The 18,091-nt window shown below is 43.6% G+C and overlaps 1 protein-coding gene across 1 annotated transcript; it reads right to left on the reverse strand.

Annotated features, from left to right (window-relative positions):
* Positions 1–17: 17 nt before the first annotated feature.
* Positions 18–15,325, reverse strand: LOC115328116 (glycosylated lysosomal membrane protein). The gene is made up of 6 exons (XM_029989246.4): positions 14,978–15,325; positions 12,996–13,253; positions 10,466–10,681; positions 8,073–8,300; positions 6,509–6,780; positions 18–1,520 (listed from the first exon to the last, which is right to left on the reverse strand). Exons 1-6 carry the CDS (start codon positions 15,038–15,040, stop codon positions 1,370–1,372), a joined length of 1,188 nt encoding a protein of 395 aa, XP_029845106.3. The 5' UTR covers positions 15,041–15,325; the 3' UTR covers positions 18–1,369.
* Positions 15,326–18,091: the final 2,766 nt, after the last annotated feature.

Consider the following 18,091-nt stretch of genomic DNA (forward strand, 5'->3'; position numbering starts at 1 on the left):
AAGCAAAGACATGGGTGTGCATTTATTAAGAGTTTTATTGCTGGAATATTTGTAGGTTCAGTTCGGTAAAACACCTCAACATATCGAACATCCAATTTGGCTTTTTGATTTATTGACGTTATGAAATATGAGATTATCAACTCAGCATGCTTCAATCTTAAATACAATTTCTACTGCTGTTCTCACCAAACCCCCATTTGCACAAGCTCCACAAGAGTGCCCCAGAGCAAACGAGAGCAACCACTTGGAGGTCGGGCCAACTTGCTATAAAAAACGCTTGTGAAACTAAACTGAGCTTAAACACAATTGCTTTTTTCTGTTTAAAAAAATATATATATGGTTGTGCTCATGCTAGGACCATGGACTTTGGGAATGTGAGCTAAAAAAGTAATATCTACACTCTATTATGAAAAGGTGAGGGTACCCAAAAACAGCACAGCCTTGCTCTAGCTCTGGGTTTTTGTTTTTTCCTCTATCTTTGAGAATATCAAGATAAAACAGAAGGTGAAGTTTCCCGATTTACAGCAATGTTGTAGTCATATGCACAAAAAGAAACCATCAGCAACTTGTACAATTGCTCGTCTGGCCTTTAGGATACAAACAAACAAAACAACTTATATAGTCCACCGTGGCATGGTAACAACTGTCAATCGACACAACCTCGCGCTATCCCTGTATTTCCTAGAACAAAACGACCACGGCCACGATGCCCCACTAAAGTGGTGTTGTAGTCGCAGGCACAAAATGCTGCACTATTAGCAACCGGTTAAATTATTGAGTAAAATTCATTCATCGCCTACAGAAACAATGAAAATCCAGTAGTATTCCAAACAGTGCTAAGTTGCCTAGAGTGGGAACGTCACTAACACGACACAGTCTTTGTCCAGTCGCCATGCGTTGGAGGGTCATCAACAGGCAAGCGGGGAGGTGCCAACTCTTGACATGATGAAACCCACAATACGAAATCACGTTGGGCAGAAGGCAGAAACTGTAGAACGACACAACCTTGCTGTCCCTGAAAAAGTTGCTACTACATGCCACTACCGACAAATGTCGATCAGAGATGTCAAACAGGTTGGCGGTCTGGTGTTACCGATTGCATGGGACATTACTTTGGAGAAAGATTTTGTCGGGGCCCGACGTAATCGCAGTCTTCAATTTATCTACAAACGCGTGGCTCGCAGCGGCGATTTCGCATGCCTATTCGTGGTTGTGATGGAAAGGTAGACTTTGGACGTCAAATAGTTTGAAATGAAAGACTGGTGACAACAGACCGAGCCTCTGGCCATTCTGAGCGCAACGCTCTCGCACTTTGGTGTGTCGAACTCCGACGGTACAATCCGTAGCCTACACTAAGGTCTGGTCTCGGCTAAAGACTTGGTTCTGGCTTGTACAGAGCGAGGTAGCCCACCGTGACAATGGCAACAATGGCCGGTATTCCCAGCCCAACTGACGTGACTGCAATCACTGTCGTCGAGACTTGCTCCACTGGCAGGCTCCCAAATCCCGCCGACAAGGACCTAGAACAAACAAACGAAAAAAAAAACGCAAAAAAAGTTTGGGCACACGTTTCTCTTCTGTTGACGACTGCAAACGTATGACTCCAACAAGACTATCCTCTTAACTCAAGTATCCAAGAACGCACTGATAATTACAGTGGCTATGACCTGCAATTAAAATGTTATTCTGTCATGGCTGCAGCTATTTCTCATAGATGGTGCACTGATTTGATACCCAAACACTAGAAAACCTCACAGACGGAGAGGAAGGGCTAAAGGGCCACCTGAAAGATGACTCCAGCGTGGCGGCGTTCGCAAGCGGCTACAGGCGAACGCAATGCACTCGATCTCGCACTCCAACACAACTGTGTAAACCAGCCTTGAAATGCTCCAAAGTCAAAGCTACTGCGAAGAAAAAATTATTCAAGGGAGCACACGACCTGGGAATGTAAACTTTTGAACCGCTCACTCAATCGGCGTGAAATATGCAGGTAGTGTTAATTGCCATATAGAAGGAGGGCACACAAAGATCCAGCCCTGTGAACCAATTTTATGACGTACTATAGCCCCAGAACGATGTAAAGCATAGCTTGGCGTGGAATCTGCTCAATTCGCAAAATCTCAGAGTCCCAATAGTATATTTAAGATAAGGTACAACAGGCTTCACCTAAACAAGAAGTGTTACGCCTACTGCAGTACGAGTGACGAAGTTTATGAAATTTCTAGTGCTACCAGTGCTACTGATAGAGGTGCCGAGTCACTCCAACCGCAACACGTGCAATCAGCAACGTCATAACAATCGTGCACTCTTCCAGTCAAAGATTCGACGGTGGAAAATGTTTCTGTTTTCTTTACAAATATCCGAAGCGTAATAAAGAAACGCGATGAATTGTGCTCCGCTCTTGATTCTGCTTCTGCCGACATCATTGTGTTGACCGAGACATGGCTCTCTAGCAAAATACGTAACGATGAACTTTTTTTTGTGATAACCAGTACAAAGTTTATCGGCATGATAGGGATTCGCGGACGGGCGGAGGCGTGCTGGTTGCAGTTGCTGATTACATTGAGTCATCCCATATTAACTTAGCATCTAGCTTAGAAATTGTTTGTGTACGTTTCCAACTAAGTCACAGAAACATTGTTGTCTGTGCATGTTACCGCCCACCTACCTTTGCTAAGAATTTTGTGGAGTTATTACATGACACACTTAGCGGGATTGTTTCAAGGTTTCCTAACTCGCAGCTATTTATTTTTGGCGATTTTAACTACCCAAATATTAACTGGTCACAAGATATTCCTATTTGCGTGCCTTATTCTTCTGAAAGCAACGATTTCCTAAATCTCTGTGCAGATTTTAATCTTTCACAATTAGTAACCGAGCCCACGAGAATTACGTCCTCAGCATCCAACGTTCTTGATCTTATTTTAACTACGTCTAAGGACCTCGTAGAGCCGATCTCTTATCTTCCAGGTCTTAGCGACCATTTAGCCTTGCATTTTTTCCTGAAAAGTCCTAAGAACAATCCTGCTGATTGTGTCAAACACATCCGTGATTACGCCAGAGCCGACTTTGAATCCATAAACCGCGAGCTATGTACATTCATGGGCTCTTATATGCAGAATTTTTCAGAACGATCGGTTGAAGGCAATTGGTGTCTGTTCAAAGATAAAATTACTTCATTGATCACCAACTACATTCCCTGTCGTGTTGTCAAATCAAACTCGAAATCACCTTGGTATAATACGACTTTAAAAAGGCTGTCTAATAAGAAAAAGCGCTTGTTTCGAGCAGCTAAATCATCAATGTCTCCCGATCGCTGGGCCGCGTACCATTCGGCAGCTGAAGTATACAAATTGGCCATCGATGAAACTAAATATAACTTCTTCAGCATAAAATTACCCTCAATGCTCACTAACAATCCAAAACAGTTTTGGAACTTAGTCAACCCTGCCGACAAACATTTAATACAACTTAAAAATTCAGGCGGAGAGGTGATTTCTGGTGAAGATTGCGCTATGACTTTCAACGAAAGTTTCATCAGTGTCTTTAGTGATTTCTTAGGTGCCAACCATCCCGTACTACCATCTTCTGATTTTTTGCCCATGTTACCAATTGTGTTTGATCCACCCGGTATTGTTAAAATTATTGAAAACCTCAAGCTGTCGTCGGCATCAGGTGTCGACGAGATAAACGCGAAATTTCTAAAAAATACCAAAATGTACTCCTCAATCATCTTGTCATCTTTGTTTCAACAATCACTTGATCATGGCGTCTTACCCGAGGACTGGAAGGTAGGGAAGGCTGTTCCAATTCACAAAGCTGGTGACCGTTTCTCCCCTTTCAATTACAGGCCAATATCTCTTACTAGCGTACCCTGCAAAATCATGGAGCACATAATTTCTTCACAGCTCTCGCGTTTCCTGGAGTGCAACTCCTTCTTTAGCCCTTTTCAACATGGATTCCGCAAATCTTTCTCGTGCGATACTCAGCTTTTAGTTTTCACCCACAACCTCCACTCGGCTCTGGACCGTGGATCTCAGACTGACTGCATCTTTCTGGACTTTGCAAAGGCTTTCGATAAGGTAACACATAAACTACTACTATACAAGCTTAGCCTACTCAGTACTGATCCATATATCTTATCTTGGTTAGAGTGTTTCCTCACTAACAGATCGCAATTTGTAACTGTCAATAACAAAAACTCGTCATCATCCCTCGTTAAGTCCGGTGTACCACAGGGTTCTGTCCTAGGCCCCCTCTTATTCTTAGTATATATAAATGACCTACCTACTAGCATTTCCTCCTCCATAAGCGTATTTGCGGATGATCGCGTTGTTTACCGTGAAATTACTAATGACTCTGACGTACACATAATTCAATCTGATTTAAATGCAATTTCTTCCTGGTGTGATGCTTGGCACATGAAACTAAACACTATGAAGTGTAAGACAATGAGGATTTCTCGCAAAGCAGCACTCTGTCCTAACTACTTCCTATCAAATAACATCCTTGAAAACGTATCAACTTACAAATATCTAGGTGTTCATATCTCTCCTGACCTATCATGGAAAACTCACACCGAATATATTGTTAATAACAGTAACCGCATGCTTGGATATTTAAGACGTAACTTTTCTCTAGCTCCATCATCATTAAAATTACTACTTTATAAAACACTGGTGCGACCAAAACTTGAATATGCATGCTCGGTCTGGGATCCCGGTACAGAAAGCCTCATATCAGCGCTTGAAGCCATCCAAAACCGGTCAGCACGTTTTATATTATCAAACTACCATCGTACATCAAGCGTCACATCCATGAAAGCTAGTCTCTCACTGCCCCCTCTTTCCACTCGTCGCACTATCTCCCGTCTCTGTTTATTCCATAAAATTTACTATGCCAATTCACTCTTGAAAAAACAACTAATCAGTGCTCCCATCTACGTATCCTCTCGCCTCGATCACTGCTGCAAAGTTGGTATACCCACTTCCATTTCAAATTCTTTTTTCAAATCTTTCATCCCAAAAACATCTCGTGATTGGAACGGCCTTCCCTCACCCATTGCGTCCATTGGCGATTTTGTCCTCTTTAAAGAAGCTTTAACAAGTTACTATTCATGATCTGTGCCGGACTAACCATTTTCAGCGTTTTTTGTACTTCCGTTGCCCACCCCCTCTGTAATGCTTCGGCCCTGAGGGTATAATAAATAAATAAATAAATAAATAAATAAATAATAATAATAATAATAATAATAATAATAATATTTTATTTCCATCACACTCGATGGTGGCGACCAAGGGAAAAAGCTGCATACACAGCTTGACGAGCCCTTGACCGCCTACAGTGCACGGCGACGGAACACAACAGGAAAAAAAAAAAAAAAAAGAAACATACATACCCACAGAGGTTGCAACACGCAAAAATTCACCATGGCAGATAAAGCAATATAATCAAATACGAGAACAGTGATTTAACTAGTTATCATGACCACCCATAATATATAATGAACGGATTTCCCCTATTGACATTTTATTCCAGTCCAAGTTTTTCGATTTGTAAAGATTTAATAAATTAGGAATATTGTGCCTCAGCATTTGAGTGCCATAATTTGTTCTTGGCATGACCACCCCCCAACATTCAGCGCCACGAGTAGGATAAGTAATAATATTTTTTGAGAGGCGGCCAAGGGTTACTAGAAAGTTTGTGTTCCTAATTAGCTCTATCTTAAGGCTTGTACTGAGCCTGTAAGCATACAAAGTGTGCACACTGATAATGCGGAACTTTTTAAATAGGTCGGATGTATGCGATTGAAATGGGACATCGGCTATGGCTCTTATTGCTTTTTTTTTTGTAACAAATGTATCCTTTCAAGATTCGTTGAAATGGTGGTACCCCAAACTAAATTACAATAATTTAAGTGCGAATAGAACAAGGAATTATAAACTAGCAACTTGACGTTTATCGGTAAGGTATAACGATGGCAGTTTAATGAATCTATCAATAAGAAATGGTGTAGATAACCGCATATTTTTCTGGAGGAATGCACACTGGAATACCTGTTGCCAGTTACTATAGAAAAAAATTCACGAAATATGCATTTTTTTAGTTAAAATTTATGAAAAAGCTCAGTAAATGTGTTCATAACCACATTTATCAACTTTTGCAAATTACGATGTTTTCATAATAAAGGAACATGAAAATGCAAAGATAAGCTTATAGTAACCGTTCCATAAAATTTTGGTATATAAGCCGCAAAAATTAAGTTTCTATAGCTTCATACTGAAACGAGAGATTTAGTAAGTGAAATCTATGCCAAAAAGTGGAACGAAGAAAAATGTGTTCAAAGTGCTCGAATCTCTACCTTTTCTTTAGCATCCCACAGACTGAAAATAATTTAACGGGTAAGTTCCACAGTTCCTGGCACGAGATGTTTTACATATGTCGCCCAACCCAGGCCACAAACCCGGCGAGGACGAGCTGGCCTATATTTAACGCCCTCGCCACTCACCAGGTGGCGTAACGGTACTTCTTGTAGTGTTCGTCCCCTTCCGAGCCGAGGGTCAGGTTGAGCGCCGTGGACGACACGTTGGGCGCGCGATGCGCCATCCACGCGGTGGCCGCGTTGAACCGCCACCAGCCGGCGCCGGACGTCAGGTTCTGGTTCTTCGCGTCCACCGAGAGAGTCACCGTCCGCCTGCCATCGCGGTAAGACACCGGCTTCCAGTGCAGATACGTCGGCAACGTCAACGACACGTTGCTTCTCGGAACCAGGGCGACGTTCTGCAAACGAGAGACGGCGAAAGGCAGACTCGGCATTTGGTCCGGACAGTTGTCGCCTGAGAGGCCCTCCCAAGAGTATGGCGCCCGAAACGCCCGGCAACGACGCAACACTTCTGTGACGACGTCGGGTGGAGGCCGAGAGACCGCATGTTCGATGACGCAGTAAACACGCCGGCCCTCGACGCGTTCCACGAACCGTAATTGCTGCCAACCATATGTTTCCACATAGAAACAGCAAAAAAATTTTAAGAATAGTATATGTTTTGGGGCAAAATACATTTTTGCCGTCTAAACCTCTATACAGTCGACTCTCTAATTCAAACTCCAGGAAGCTGCAGGCTTTAGTTTGAAATATCAGAAGATTAAATCATTGGAAATTCATATAAATATGATGCGAGGCAAAGCAGCGATTTGCTATAGGAATAGCTACACTTACCAAGCAGATTTTTTACACTTTCCTCTACACAGGCTTACTTATAAGCAGGCACACAGATAAAACATTGGTGAAGTTCAAAGCGAATTGTAGCTTTGGCCAAACATTTTCTAAACGAATATTGAATAGTTTCTCCGAGCCTATTACGACCGTTGTACCCTGCTGAAATGAAAATTCAGCTCAACTCATGACGGTTGTTCCCAACTTTCCACTTGTCCAGTTTCAAGCTCAGTTAGTCTTAATATAAGTAATCTATGAACTGTGGCCTCAGAAAGGGCAATTCCTGCATTGGGATGGCATGTAAATGAGAGATTTGACATAAAATTAAACCTAAAGAGATGCCCAGCTATTCTAACCGAGGAAATTTATAAATCTGCTTCCTGTATGCAAACATCCTTTCTTTAATCCTCAAATATAACCCCTTTCGAAAAATAAAAAGCAAGCAGGAATAATGAAAGCAGATCGTCAGGACAGCACTGCTTGCATAATCGCGGTCGGTTAGCCCCATCGAGCGAATTTCTCACCGAGAACCTGCATACTGTGGAAAAGCAATGACCGCGAACTTCACGGGTATTGCTTTCCCGCTGTACACAGGTGCTCGGTGATAAGCGACCTCAAATGGATCTAACCTGCCGCAACAAACAAATAGTAAGAATTAAGCAAAAACTCGGTCTCAATTAAGCACCTTGTCAACCAAAATTTTAAAAATTGTTTGAATCAACCGGAAGTATGAAATATCCGAGTTTGAATTATTGCGAATCCACTTACAACAAATCCGGCTTTCGAAACGCAAATCGAGAGTTCGCTTCAGCGTGCGACCGAGACGGCCGGCCCACAACGGGTGGGGTGTCGTCCTCACCGTAAACACCCCCGGGGTGTACTCGTCGTCGAAAGAGCTCCGCTGGTCGACCGTCAGGGTCCAGTTGACGGGAGATTCGTCGAGTGCCGTCAGTTCCAGGCCGAACTGCGAATCGTCGCCGAGTTTTGTGGCCAGTCCCAGCAGCGACACTTCCAGCTGAGTGCTGTTGCTTGTGTAGAGCAGGTGAGGGAGCTGGTCCTGGCGACCGGGTGTGCTCTGCACTCGCACCTGGAGACGCGCAAATGCTCGTAAGAAATATGCACAGAAACGTTTAGAAAGACAGAGCCAGTCACCCACGGTCCGATAATGATGTGGCTCGGGCCGTGGGAGAACCTTCGAATCGTTTCCATAATATAGTTCCGTGAAAAGCTGCCCCAGTTGAACGCAACAAGATAAAACGGGGAAGTTGGAGCGCGTTTTTCACGTTTCGTGTGTGGTAAAATTTGGGAGGTAAAAGGCTTTGCTTTGTTTCTTCAAGCTGAACTAACATTTGAGAAACTATCTTTTTATAAAAAGAACTGTGAAATATGTAGAAAAAGGTGTGAAAAAAAGGCCCAAAGGATGTTAGCAAAATATAAAAAAGCAAAGTGCAGAAATTGTGCAGTACAGACGTCTTGCGACAATTTCTATCATGCCATTTTGAAAGACCTGCATGTAGCTAAACTCAAAGGGGCAGTAAACCAGTTTCTGCAATAGTCTATTCATGGTCATAACTCAATCTATGGGCTCTAAGCATTTTACAAAACCAAAGATTATATTCATGCGTGGCCGATTTCTCTATTAAAATCGGTGTCAAAGATCAATTACTTTAAAACTATCGCAGACACCAAAGGAGGCCGTCGGATGAAAAGGAGGGCTTCTCCTCGTTGCGCGCCTTTGGTGTCTGCAATATTAAGCCAAAAAATATTTGGTCAAAATTTTTTGGCAAACGTTTATTTTAAGATTTGCCTGTCCTGACAAGGTAAAAACAATTTTTTTTTTTTTTAAGGTGATTTTTATTGTTCTGTTATTAGAAAAGCACCTGGAGTCAATCTGCTTTGTAAAATTACTATTCCACGTTTTGTTGCCTTGTTTAGTTACGCACTGTATTTTTATGTATGCTATAATATAATATAATATTTTTTGTACAGTCTCGCTGAACAGAAATACAAAGAGCGGAACGTGCCATGTCTGAAGCCTGCAAAACCTCCTCGCTCTGGCGAGAGTTTTGTGGATGCTTCGCGCCATGGCATTATTTGCAGCCCTGGCCACGCGCGGCACCACACTTTTTGTGAGCGGCGCACTTTTTAAACTGCCGCTGCTAACAAACAAAAGGCTTGCCAGCGATCGCAGTGAAATGAGCGCAAAGATAGAAGGTCAGTCATTTCCAGTGCAACGTGCTCAAGGATCTATAGTTGGCAGCTGCATTATGTAACATCATTGCATGTTTCTGTTTTAATAAAGAAACTCATTGGGACGCAATAGTTCGACTGATATTGCTCAAGTTGCAGTATCAGTGCCCAATTAGAAAATGATGCCCCCCTCCAGGCAGAGTTCGGATCCCTTCAATGGAATGAGTTGTATACCTAGCGCATAAATAAACTTTTCATGTGCCCACTTCCCAATGCAAGCAGTACGAGAAGGTTCACTGTCATTTGCACATATCTGACCACACGACAGCAAAGTGTGAAAGCAGCACTGTCGGTGCAATGACTTAGCCAGGAATCTTTTTCAGGGAAGCTTGAGTTGGCTGGAATGTTCATGACTTCGGGTGTGGGGGGGGAGGGAGGCTGAAGCCTCACAATCCTCCCCCTGGCTACGCCACTTCGTTGGTGGCGACTCATAGAGCTAAGATCTCCGTGATCGCCGCTATGTGGCGCCAGAGGTGTCGTCTAATCACAGCTCCGCCGTTCGTATTTTTTTTTCCAACAAGACTGTGCCAGGCACCAGCCACAAAAATGCCCTTGGAGAGATGTAGGTTATTCTATAAATAAACGGACCTCTTTCCAGTAAGCCTCGGCCCATAACATGTTTACCCTCTCCCCTGGCCTCGCTTTCTGCAGTCGCCATTTTCGGAGGGCATAACCGACATTGTTGGCACCCATCTTTGTGCGTATTCGGCATTTTTCTTTTTTTAACATGGCTAGTGTGGGGCACCAAAATCAATAAAGACTGCCACGGCAACACAACGCCGAAGTGTTCCAGAAGGCGGAGGCCCGTTGGGCTGCATTTCATTTGTAATTTGGAGACAACCCACCAGAAGGCGCTCTTCACTAGAAAAAAAGACGATTCTAACCTTAGAGCAGCATGCGGAATCAGAGCTGCGGCGACGTGCATCGTTCCGTTCCTCGAGACGTACGCCGAGCCCGTTTCTATCACTTCGCCCTCAAGGAAGCACGCAAACTTGAACTTACGGTGACTTCCACAGTTCCGTTCTTGGAGAAGTACACGGCGTCGTCCTTCAACGTGGAACTGTTCGCCGTGAAAGTGGCAACGACGACGTTGCTGCCGTTTCCCTCGCATCCGCTGACGTCTCCCCACACCAGATCGCCGAGGCTGACTGAGTGCGTGCCGTTTGCCAAGTGGGGGTCGACCTTAGCCATGTTGCCCACGTCCTTGTACTCCCAGAGCTGGAGCATAAAGCATGGCTTTCAGCATCACAAACGAATAACTGTACTGCCCTTTCGTCTATATGAGTGCAAGATTTGTACGAGGTTTTGGGGGTTTTCTATGTAAAGTAATCAATCTCCCAGTTGCTGCCATCGTAGTACATATTCAAGGTTTGATGGCTGTTTTCCCCTCATACAATTAGCGATTCGATTTTGGCGAGAACCTAATTATTGTGAATGTTGCGACTTGAAAAATATCGCCAAAATCGGTTTCACAGATATATAGCCCATAGGTAACAAATTCGTAGCACAGGGCCGCAAACAGCAAACCTTTGTGCCCGTAAAAAATTCCTGAAACCTGCGCTTTTCTAAATTTTCGAAATACTGAGCCTGCGAAAATAAAGTTGTTTACACTAATTGTTCATCATGTGTTCGTAGAGTGAACTGGGCACATTTGGGGACCAACCAAATCCCCCTTCCCCTTCCTTCCCTCCCCACTTACCTAAAACAAACTACCTGCTAGCCACTCGTAAATATGATCCAAATTTTTCATTCGCAAGATGATAAATTATTTTAAGGAATTTACCATCTCTCAAGCAACAAATGTGAACCACGCAAGATACCGTAAACTCCTGACCAAGCACCAACTCAAATTTTGGAGATAATTGTGCAGAACTAGGGGATGGACACTCCTTGAATCAACCATATGTAAAGACATGTCCTTTGTGTATTTTCCGAATGTTACAAAATTGAGGGGTGGGCATTTGTTGTAGAATAAGCGGATGCTCAGTATTTTACAGTAGCCACGTGCAAATAGTAGTGGATTTTGAGTTCAAAGTGAATAGCGGTTTTGGCCGAATATTTTTTAACTGAAGATCAGCTATTTTTTAAAACCTTCCACTGCCGTGCACCATGCTTAAACGAAAATTCTTCAACTTCAAATTTGAAAAAGATAAGAAAAGCACGAAGAAATAAGACAGGTTATAAAGACATTGCATAATTGTAGCAGGTTAGCCCCGGTCCTTTCCTCAAGATCTGACAACCATAATGTACCAAGTACTACAGCAAACTGACTGATGATGTACTTATTTACAATGTAGCACAAAACTTGATTTCAGGTCCGAGGCAGCAAACTGAAGGCAGTTTTCTGGTTTCAATTAGTCTGTTACTAACTGAATCTACGGTAAATGTTTCATTACGTTATGCCACCATTTTTAATGCATTTTCGATGCCTGGACAGTGGACTGGACACATCAGTCGTAAAATAGACGTTCTACAAAGGTTTCTTTTACCGCAATGTTTATGCTGCGAAACACCTTTCAGCAATTACGAAACATGCTTCTTTATCAGAGTCAATGCCTCAAAATAGAAGCCTATTCTGGGGTCGCTATTTACTCAAAACATGCCTTGTGGCATAAAAATACTGCAATTTATTTTAAATTCTTGCATGTGACATACACATCTTTTCTAGGCACTCAAAATAAAAGGCTTCAGAGGTTTAGTGTTCCTATAACGCATGTAACAGTCGGTTCACACATACAGTTCAGCGATGATTTGATGCCATAGACACAATGCCGAGTTCGCGCTATGACAGTGTTGTCCCAGCACTCGTCTGCATGTGACTGCAGTAATATTGTGAATTGTTCCAAGATGATGACACTGTGCAGTCATGCTGTGGCTCAAGCATACGGCGTCATGTTTGTATATAAAAGGAGGGCACGCGCTTAGCGTGCCCAGTCGCTGTCTTGGAATTTGTTCCGATCGGTCGTATCATTCAATTCGTTCCAGCGCAGCCTTCCAAGGCCCCCGCCAGTTCCTGTCAGGGCCCATGCCATGGGTAGGTAAGCCATGGTCTGCCGTTCACACCGCGCCCCGGCCGGTTAGCTACGGACGCTGTTCCCGCTTTCTTGGGCGTCGAGCAGTCCATAGCCTCAGTCGCTTTCTTAGGCGCTTGGCAACCCCTAAATTTACTAGTGTCCCCAAGTTTTCTAGCTTGCGCACGCACTGACTTAGTGCTGAAAGTGGTGCTGATGCAGCACTGCCTTTACACTGTCTCAGCAGTGAGATGCATGTGTGAAGCCGCCTAGTTCGTACGAGATGATGCCAATGCAACCAAACTTCTTTTATAAAAACCAATATCTATTGGGCTTTTTTCTGTAATGCTTCCATACACTACACGAATGCAATGAATACACTACATTACCGTATTCAATATGCTACACTACCACATTTGATACACTACATTACTGTATTCGACACACTACAATACTACATTCAATACAGTATGGCACTCAATGCACTACAATCATTGCCTACAAAGCAAAGCAGCAATCACCTTCGACAGGACGACGGCCGAAGACACAATCGGTTCCTCGCTGAATCTGAAAGCAGCAACGCTGAAGTCCCGCTTCCGTAGACGGTGCCAGGACACGTTGAGCAGACGGACTCCCGGCTGGGTGTGCACGCTGAGCACGGCAGGTGACCCGAAAGTTGCCCAGAAGTGGTGGACCGTGTCGCTGGGGCCTTCTGCTTGCACGTAGCAGAGACCGCACTTTGCGCTTGGCTCGCAGAAAGGGTCAAGCTCGGCCGAAAGCTGGAGGGGCGGTGGAAAGGCGTTTGGGTGTCGAAAGCGCATTCTTCTCCAGCTCTGCGAGAACTCCTCTCTAGATTTTATGTATTGCCACAATCCTGCGTCTGCTAGCCAGCAGACGTTCATGCATACGGGCCCCTGCCTATCTGTCTAGCCTTGCGAACTACCAATAATAGGACCTTAGGTCTCCCAAGTACAACTAGCATTTACGAATCGTCAGTCTTTTCGATGGATTCCAAGGGGCTTTTGTGAAAGAATTGACAGATCCAGGGACTTTCTTAACGGTGACTTCCCCGAATAATCATTCATATGTTTGTCAGGTTCTCCAAACAATCTGATTGGTTGACTCGAAGTAGTGTCGGTAGTGCACTTCTGGTGCTTCGATTTGTCCCCAGGAAAAATTTTCCGATAGTGTGACAAAACGATTCCAGACCCGGTAATCTAAGGATTGTGGCGTCCCACCTTGACCATGCCGGCGTCGATGGTATAGACGAAGGTAACTAAGGTAGCCAGCTAAAGGCTGGTTAAGACGTCTGCTTTTTGAGTATGACCGCTTAAGAATGCTTATGACAGGTGTTGCCATGGTGACGTGCAGTGGCATCTTGTAGTAAGCAGTCGCCAGCTGTCATAACGCAGAATCGGTCGTGCTCAAAACCCAAATATCTGGACCAGATAATGCTAATATTTGTAATGTGGACATCCCACACTGAGGCACGCACATTTGCTCACTTGACAAAGTGGCCTGCACATGTGGGCTACTCTCGTACAAACATGATAAATATATATGTATGCGGGACATGTCGAGAGCAGTTGGACTTGAAACATGGTAGATCAGACAAATCAGGTGCTGCCCTCTTCCAGGATCTAAAAGCACTGCGATGTAGCAGAAACCTCCACACTGCGAGACATGCGACTCTAAAACTGCATGCAGTTGTTGCAAAGGGAACATTATAAGTATGACTTATGGGCTTGCCAATTTGAGATATTTTTTTAACACATGTCACTAAGCAGTAATTTCTCCTCTACCAGAAAGGAAAAAAGAAAACAAAATGTAGTTCTGCATGCTAAAGTTGAGGCTTGGGCGAGTTTTTAATTCCGTAGTTCTGTATTATTCGTTATAGTCCACTCGTGAAAATGCTTCCTCGGTGAATAAGTTAAATTAGTGAATGCACATATGCAACCAAGAAATGGCTCCAGGCATACTGTCATTACTTGCTCCGTAATTTCTATGTTGTATCGTTTATTGTTGTTAATTTTCTGGCATCTTGTCTTTTCGGAAACACACGCCGTGCTTGTCTCTTTCCGCTTTCTCCGCTTCCGGAGAGTATGTGCGACTGGTGAGGTACGCGCGTGAACAGCTTTGATCGGCGGGATTCAGCGCTCAGGGAAAGTTGTCCCCAAGTGTAATCGATTACTCTTCTCATTAACCACGTCTTAACTATACTTCTTGGGGCATTGCAAAGGGTGAATATGTAAATAATGAAAAACATAAGAACATTACAAGCGCCGTTCCCCGCAAAGCTCTTCCTGTTGTAATAATCGAAGCCACGGCTGATCAGCAACATAGTCACGGCTGAGGATGATTGAGGAAGGCTAGAACACAACGTCAAAAGCAGCTGATTTGGTAGAAACTTGCTTAGTTGCGCGGAAGCAGCATCGTCTCGAATCCCACTTCATTTCGTGAATTCGGATCACAAGTCACGCAAGTAAACACAGCACATACTCACAGTTCTTTCATAGTCGGCGTACACGACAGCCGCGAGCGCGATAAATAGCGTGAACTTCAGCATGACTAGCTTTAACGTGAGCTTTCGCTACCACCCACTTTCGTCACGTGCATAGGTCTGCCATCATGAGCCCATGATTCACAATCACAGTGTACTAAGATAAAACCAACGTAGCTTGCAGCTCGCAGTAGGACATCGGACTGATAGAGGAAACGCATCACATGGATCACGTGCACAAACTGCACCTTGCCGACCAACTATTATAGTAACGCCGTTGACATTCGGCGAGTTCAGCCAATCAATATATAGTTGGTTCTGTATCTTAGCTTTCCTAAACGCCGCAGCAGTGTTGTGGCGGTAGTTACAAAACCAACACAATTTTTTTTTCACTTGCCTTCTTACAATTAAAACAACTTCATTTTAAAATTATTTTTACAATTTTTTTTTTATTTTGAGTGAGTACTCATCAAACCTATTAGATCTATTTTCCTTTTTCTTTTTTTTTTGTTCTAGAAAACGTTTTACTAAATTTGGACCAAGTCGACCCGAGTGTAGCAGCCACCATGGCAGTCAAGTTTCGGCGGTTTCGGTGTTTTAGTAGCGATTTCTACAGTGGATTGTGGTGATTGCTTGTTTCGGTAACCTACAGGAGATCCAGGTAAATACAGAATGATCGTCTTTTCCTAATGCTTTGTGCTTCATTTGTATGCCGAAAACTACTGTGGTACATGCAGGGGGCGGTTTCAATGTCCTTGTCTTGTTTACGGCGATCTAAAGGTTTAAAGATGCACACAAAATCGAGGCGTACGATAAAACTTCGCTGGCGCGTGCGGCCCGGCCTTACCAAAGTTTCGCCAACATCATGAGCAGATCGAACACCGTGTAGTGTTAGTGGAAACGAAGCCGTTATAACGTTTCAGTTTAAAATGGAACAAGAGAACGTCCATAAGCCGCGAAGCTCGTTCCTCGATCATTTCGGGAACGCTTTGTGATGCGCCCGTGATACGTTCCATTTTTGCAGTTTCGTTCTTTACCTGTTTCTTCAAATTTAGAACGCTGCTATGTTAAGTGTCGGCGACGACATTTTAGAAACGTTGAAACGGCAGACAGTAAAATTATTTGCAACGTTATAACAATGCTAATCACCACAACCCTCCGCGTAATCGACGCGGTACTTGAACCACTTACCCGCTACCAAAAATGTTGAAACTACCTCTACTGCATTACAGGCGAAAGGGGTTAACGGTGCTGCAGCTGTAATTACTCTTAAATAGCGCTTCGTTTACGTTAAAAAGACACGTTATTTTACTTCTAACGCTATTTAACACAAGAGACATTGCGATCACTGTACGATTAAAAACGTTTACTTTGGTTTAACATAACGAAAGCCCGAGTAAATGTTTTTCATCGTGAATTCGCGTGGCTTTTAGAACATTTTTGCATCACGGTATGGTTCAAAGTGCCTCATAACTTATTTCCAAATTTTTTTCATTTTTTATTGAGCCTCGCTGGGAGTATAAGGTTATGTCGAAGCAGTGGACTGATTCATGCATATCTCTGGGCTCTGGCCGTAGCATCATTAAATCGCTTGCTTTGGGTTGAAGCTGTACTGCCTGAACTTGCTGCTGGAAAGGCACAGCCGTGGACCGTGCCAGCTGGAACCACCGAGCAATAACCGAAAGATACCACTGGTTCTACCTTGACCCGAGAAGTTGAACAAGCGACGAGAGATGGCTTGCAAACGAGAGTGCCATGGCCAATGCTATACGACTCGGCCTGTTGCTTTTCTGCTTCTTTGAGCACTTAGGAGCACTTTGATTTTCCTTTGCTACACCCTTCCATGCTAGTCGTTGCCTTTCTTATCAGAGTGCACGGTACCCGCACCAGTCGGATTGGTTTTTAAACGTCTGAACGGGCAAGTGTCGTGACGGCCATTAACGGACACAGTAGCAGCACGTGCGCAGCGACGGCACACAGTTACTCAAGCACGATCAGGCTGAGTCAGATGGCATGCCACCACAATCTCGCGCACATGCTATCTCTCGTTGCCGGTCCAACTTCCCGCGTCGGGGCAGCACCACCAGTATCTCTCGCGCTTCGCTGGGTCGTTTCAGCTTGCATTGTCCACCATTGTGCATGGCCTTCTTGCATTCACCCTTTGAGTGCCAGTCCAAACTGGGCTGTCCGTGTTTTTTGTGTGCTGCGCCACGTCTGAGAAAGTGACGAAAACGTTTGATCTTGTGGTGTAATGTTTTTACGGCACGTGAAAATGTTTGTTTACGCGACTTTCGTTTCGGTGTGCTCCCTCGTTACAGGAGGTGCGAAATGTATTTCAACGCCATGCTTCATAGGAAACACCGAGATCTAAAAATGACCAATTTACTTTGTTATTTTACGACTGGGAAGACGAGGAAATTGCAGTTTTAAATAAAACAAGAAGACCGTGTAAAGCCGCTTGAAAGAGTGACCTCATGGTTTTGAGGGCAACGTTTAGCTTCTAGGTTCACATTTAACAAATATAGGCTCGACCATTCTTCTACTGAGCTTGGCCAACAGGCTGAACTGCCTACGCTTGGGTCCAAAACAATTTTTAATGACAGAAAATTAATTTTCTCAATGATTAATGATTATGTAGAAATAGATAAGTCAATCATCTCCAAATTCTTAGAGAAAAGAACTCCAAGACATCGGCATAGTTTATATATTAGAAAATATTCAATAAGAAATGAATGCTTCAAATATAGCTTTCCTTTCTAGAGCCATCGGAGAATTGAACAGACTGCCGAATGACACTGCAACTCTAGCATCTTCTGTGGCCTTCCTTAAAAAACATTGAAGGCATTTTAATTTATGCAAGTAATTAAACACTGCTGCATTTAATCAGCACGCGCCGGCATGCGTTGTCTTTTAAACCTAATTCGGCTGTACGGCTTTATTTTTCTTTGCGTGACGTGTGCGTATAAACATGCTTTCATAATGTTTTTTTTTTTTTTTTTTTTTTTAATTAGTACATGTTTCATACTTGGAGCAGCCCTGGGATAAGGTTAACAGTATCAATAGTAAATAAAAAATAAAGATTGGCATTCGGCAGACAGGAAAAAACCTGGCTCTCAA

Source organism: Ixodes scapularis, unplaced genomic scaffold (assembly GCF_016920785.2).
Source record: "Ixodes scapularis isolate PalLabHiFi unplaced genomic scaffold, ASM1692078v2 PGA_scaffold11__112_contigs__length_91849675, whole genome shotgun sequence".
Classification (NCBI taxonomy): domain Eukaryota; kingdom Metazoa; phylum Arthropoda; class Arachnida; order Ixodida; family Ixodidae; genus Ixodes; species Ixodes scapularis.

Bases quoted from the DNA above. Each gene is read 5' to 3' on its own strand.
- LOC115328116 (XM_029989246.4), bottom strand. From the start codon at position 15,040: ATGCTGAAGTTCACGCTATTTATCGCGCTCGCGGCTGTCGTGTACGCC. The intron at 10,682-12,995 runs GTGATTGCTGCT...TTTATGCTCCAG, and splicing joins CGGCCGTCGTCCTGTCGAAG to CTCTGGGAGTACAAGGACGT. The intron at 8,301-10,465 runs GTAAGTTCAAGT...GCGCGTCTCCAG, and splicing joins ACGGAACTGTGGAAGTCACC to GTGCGAGTGCAGAGCACACC.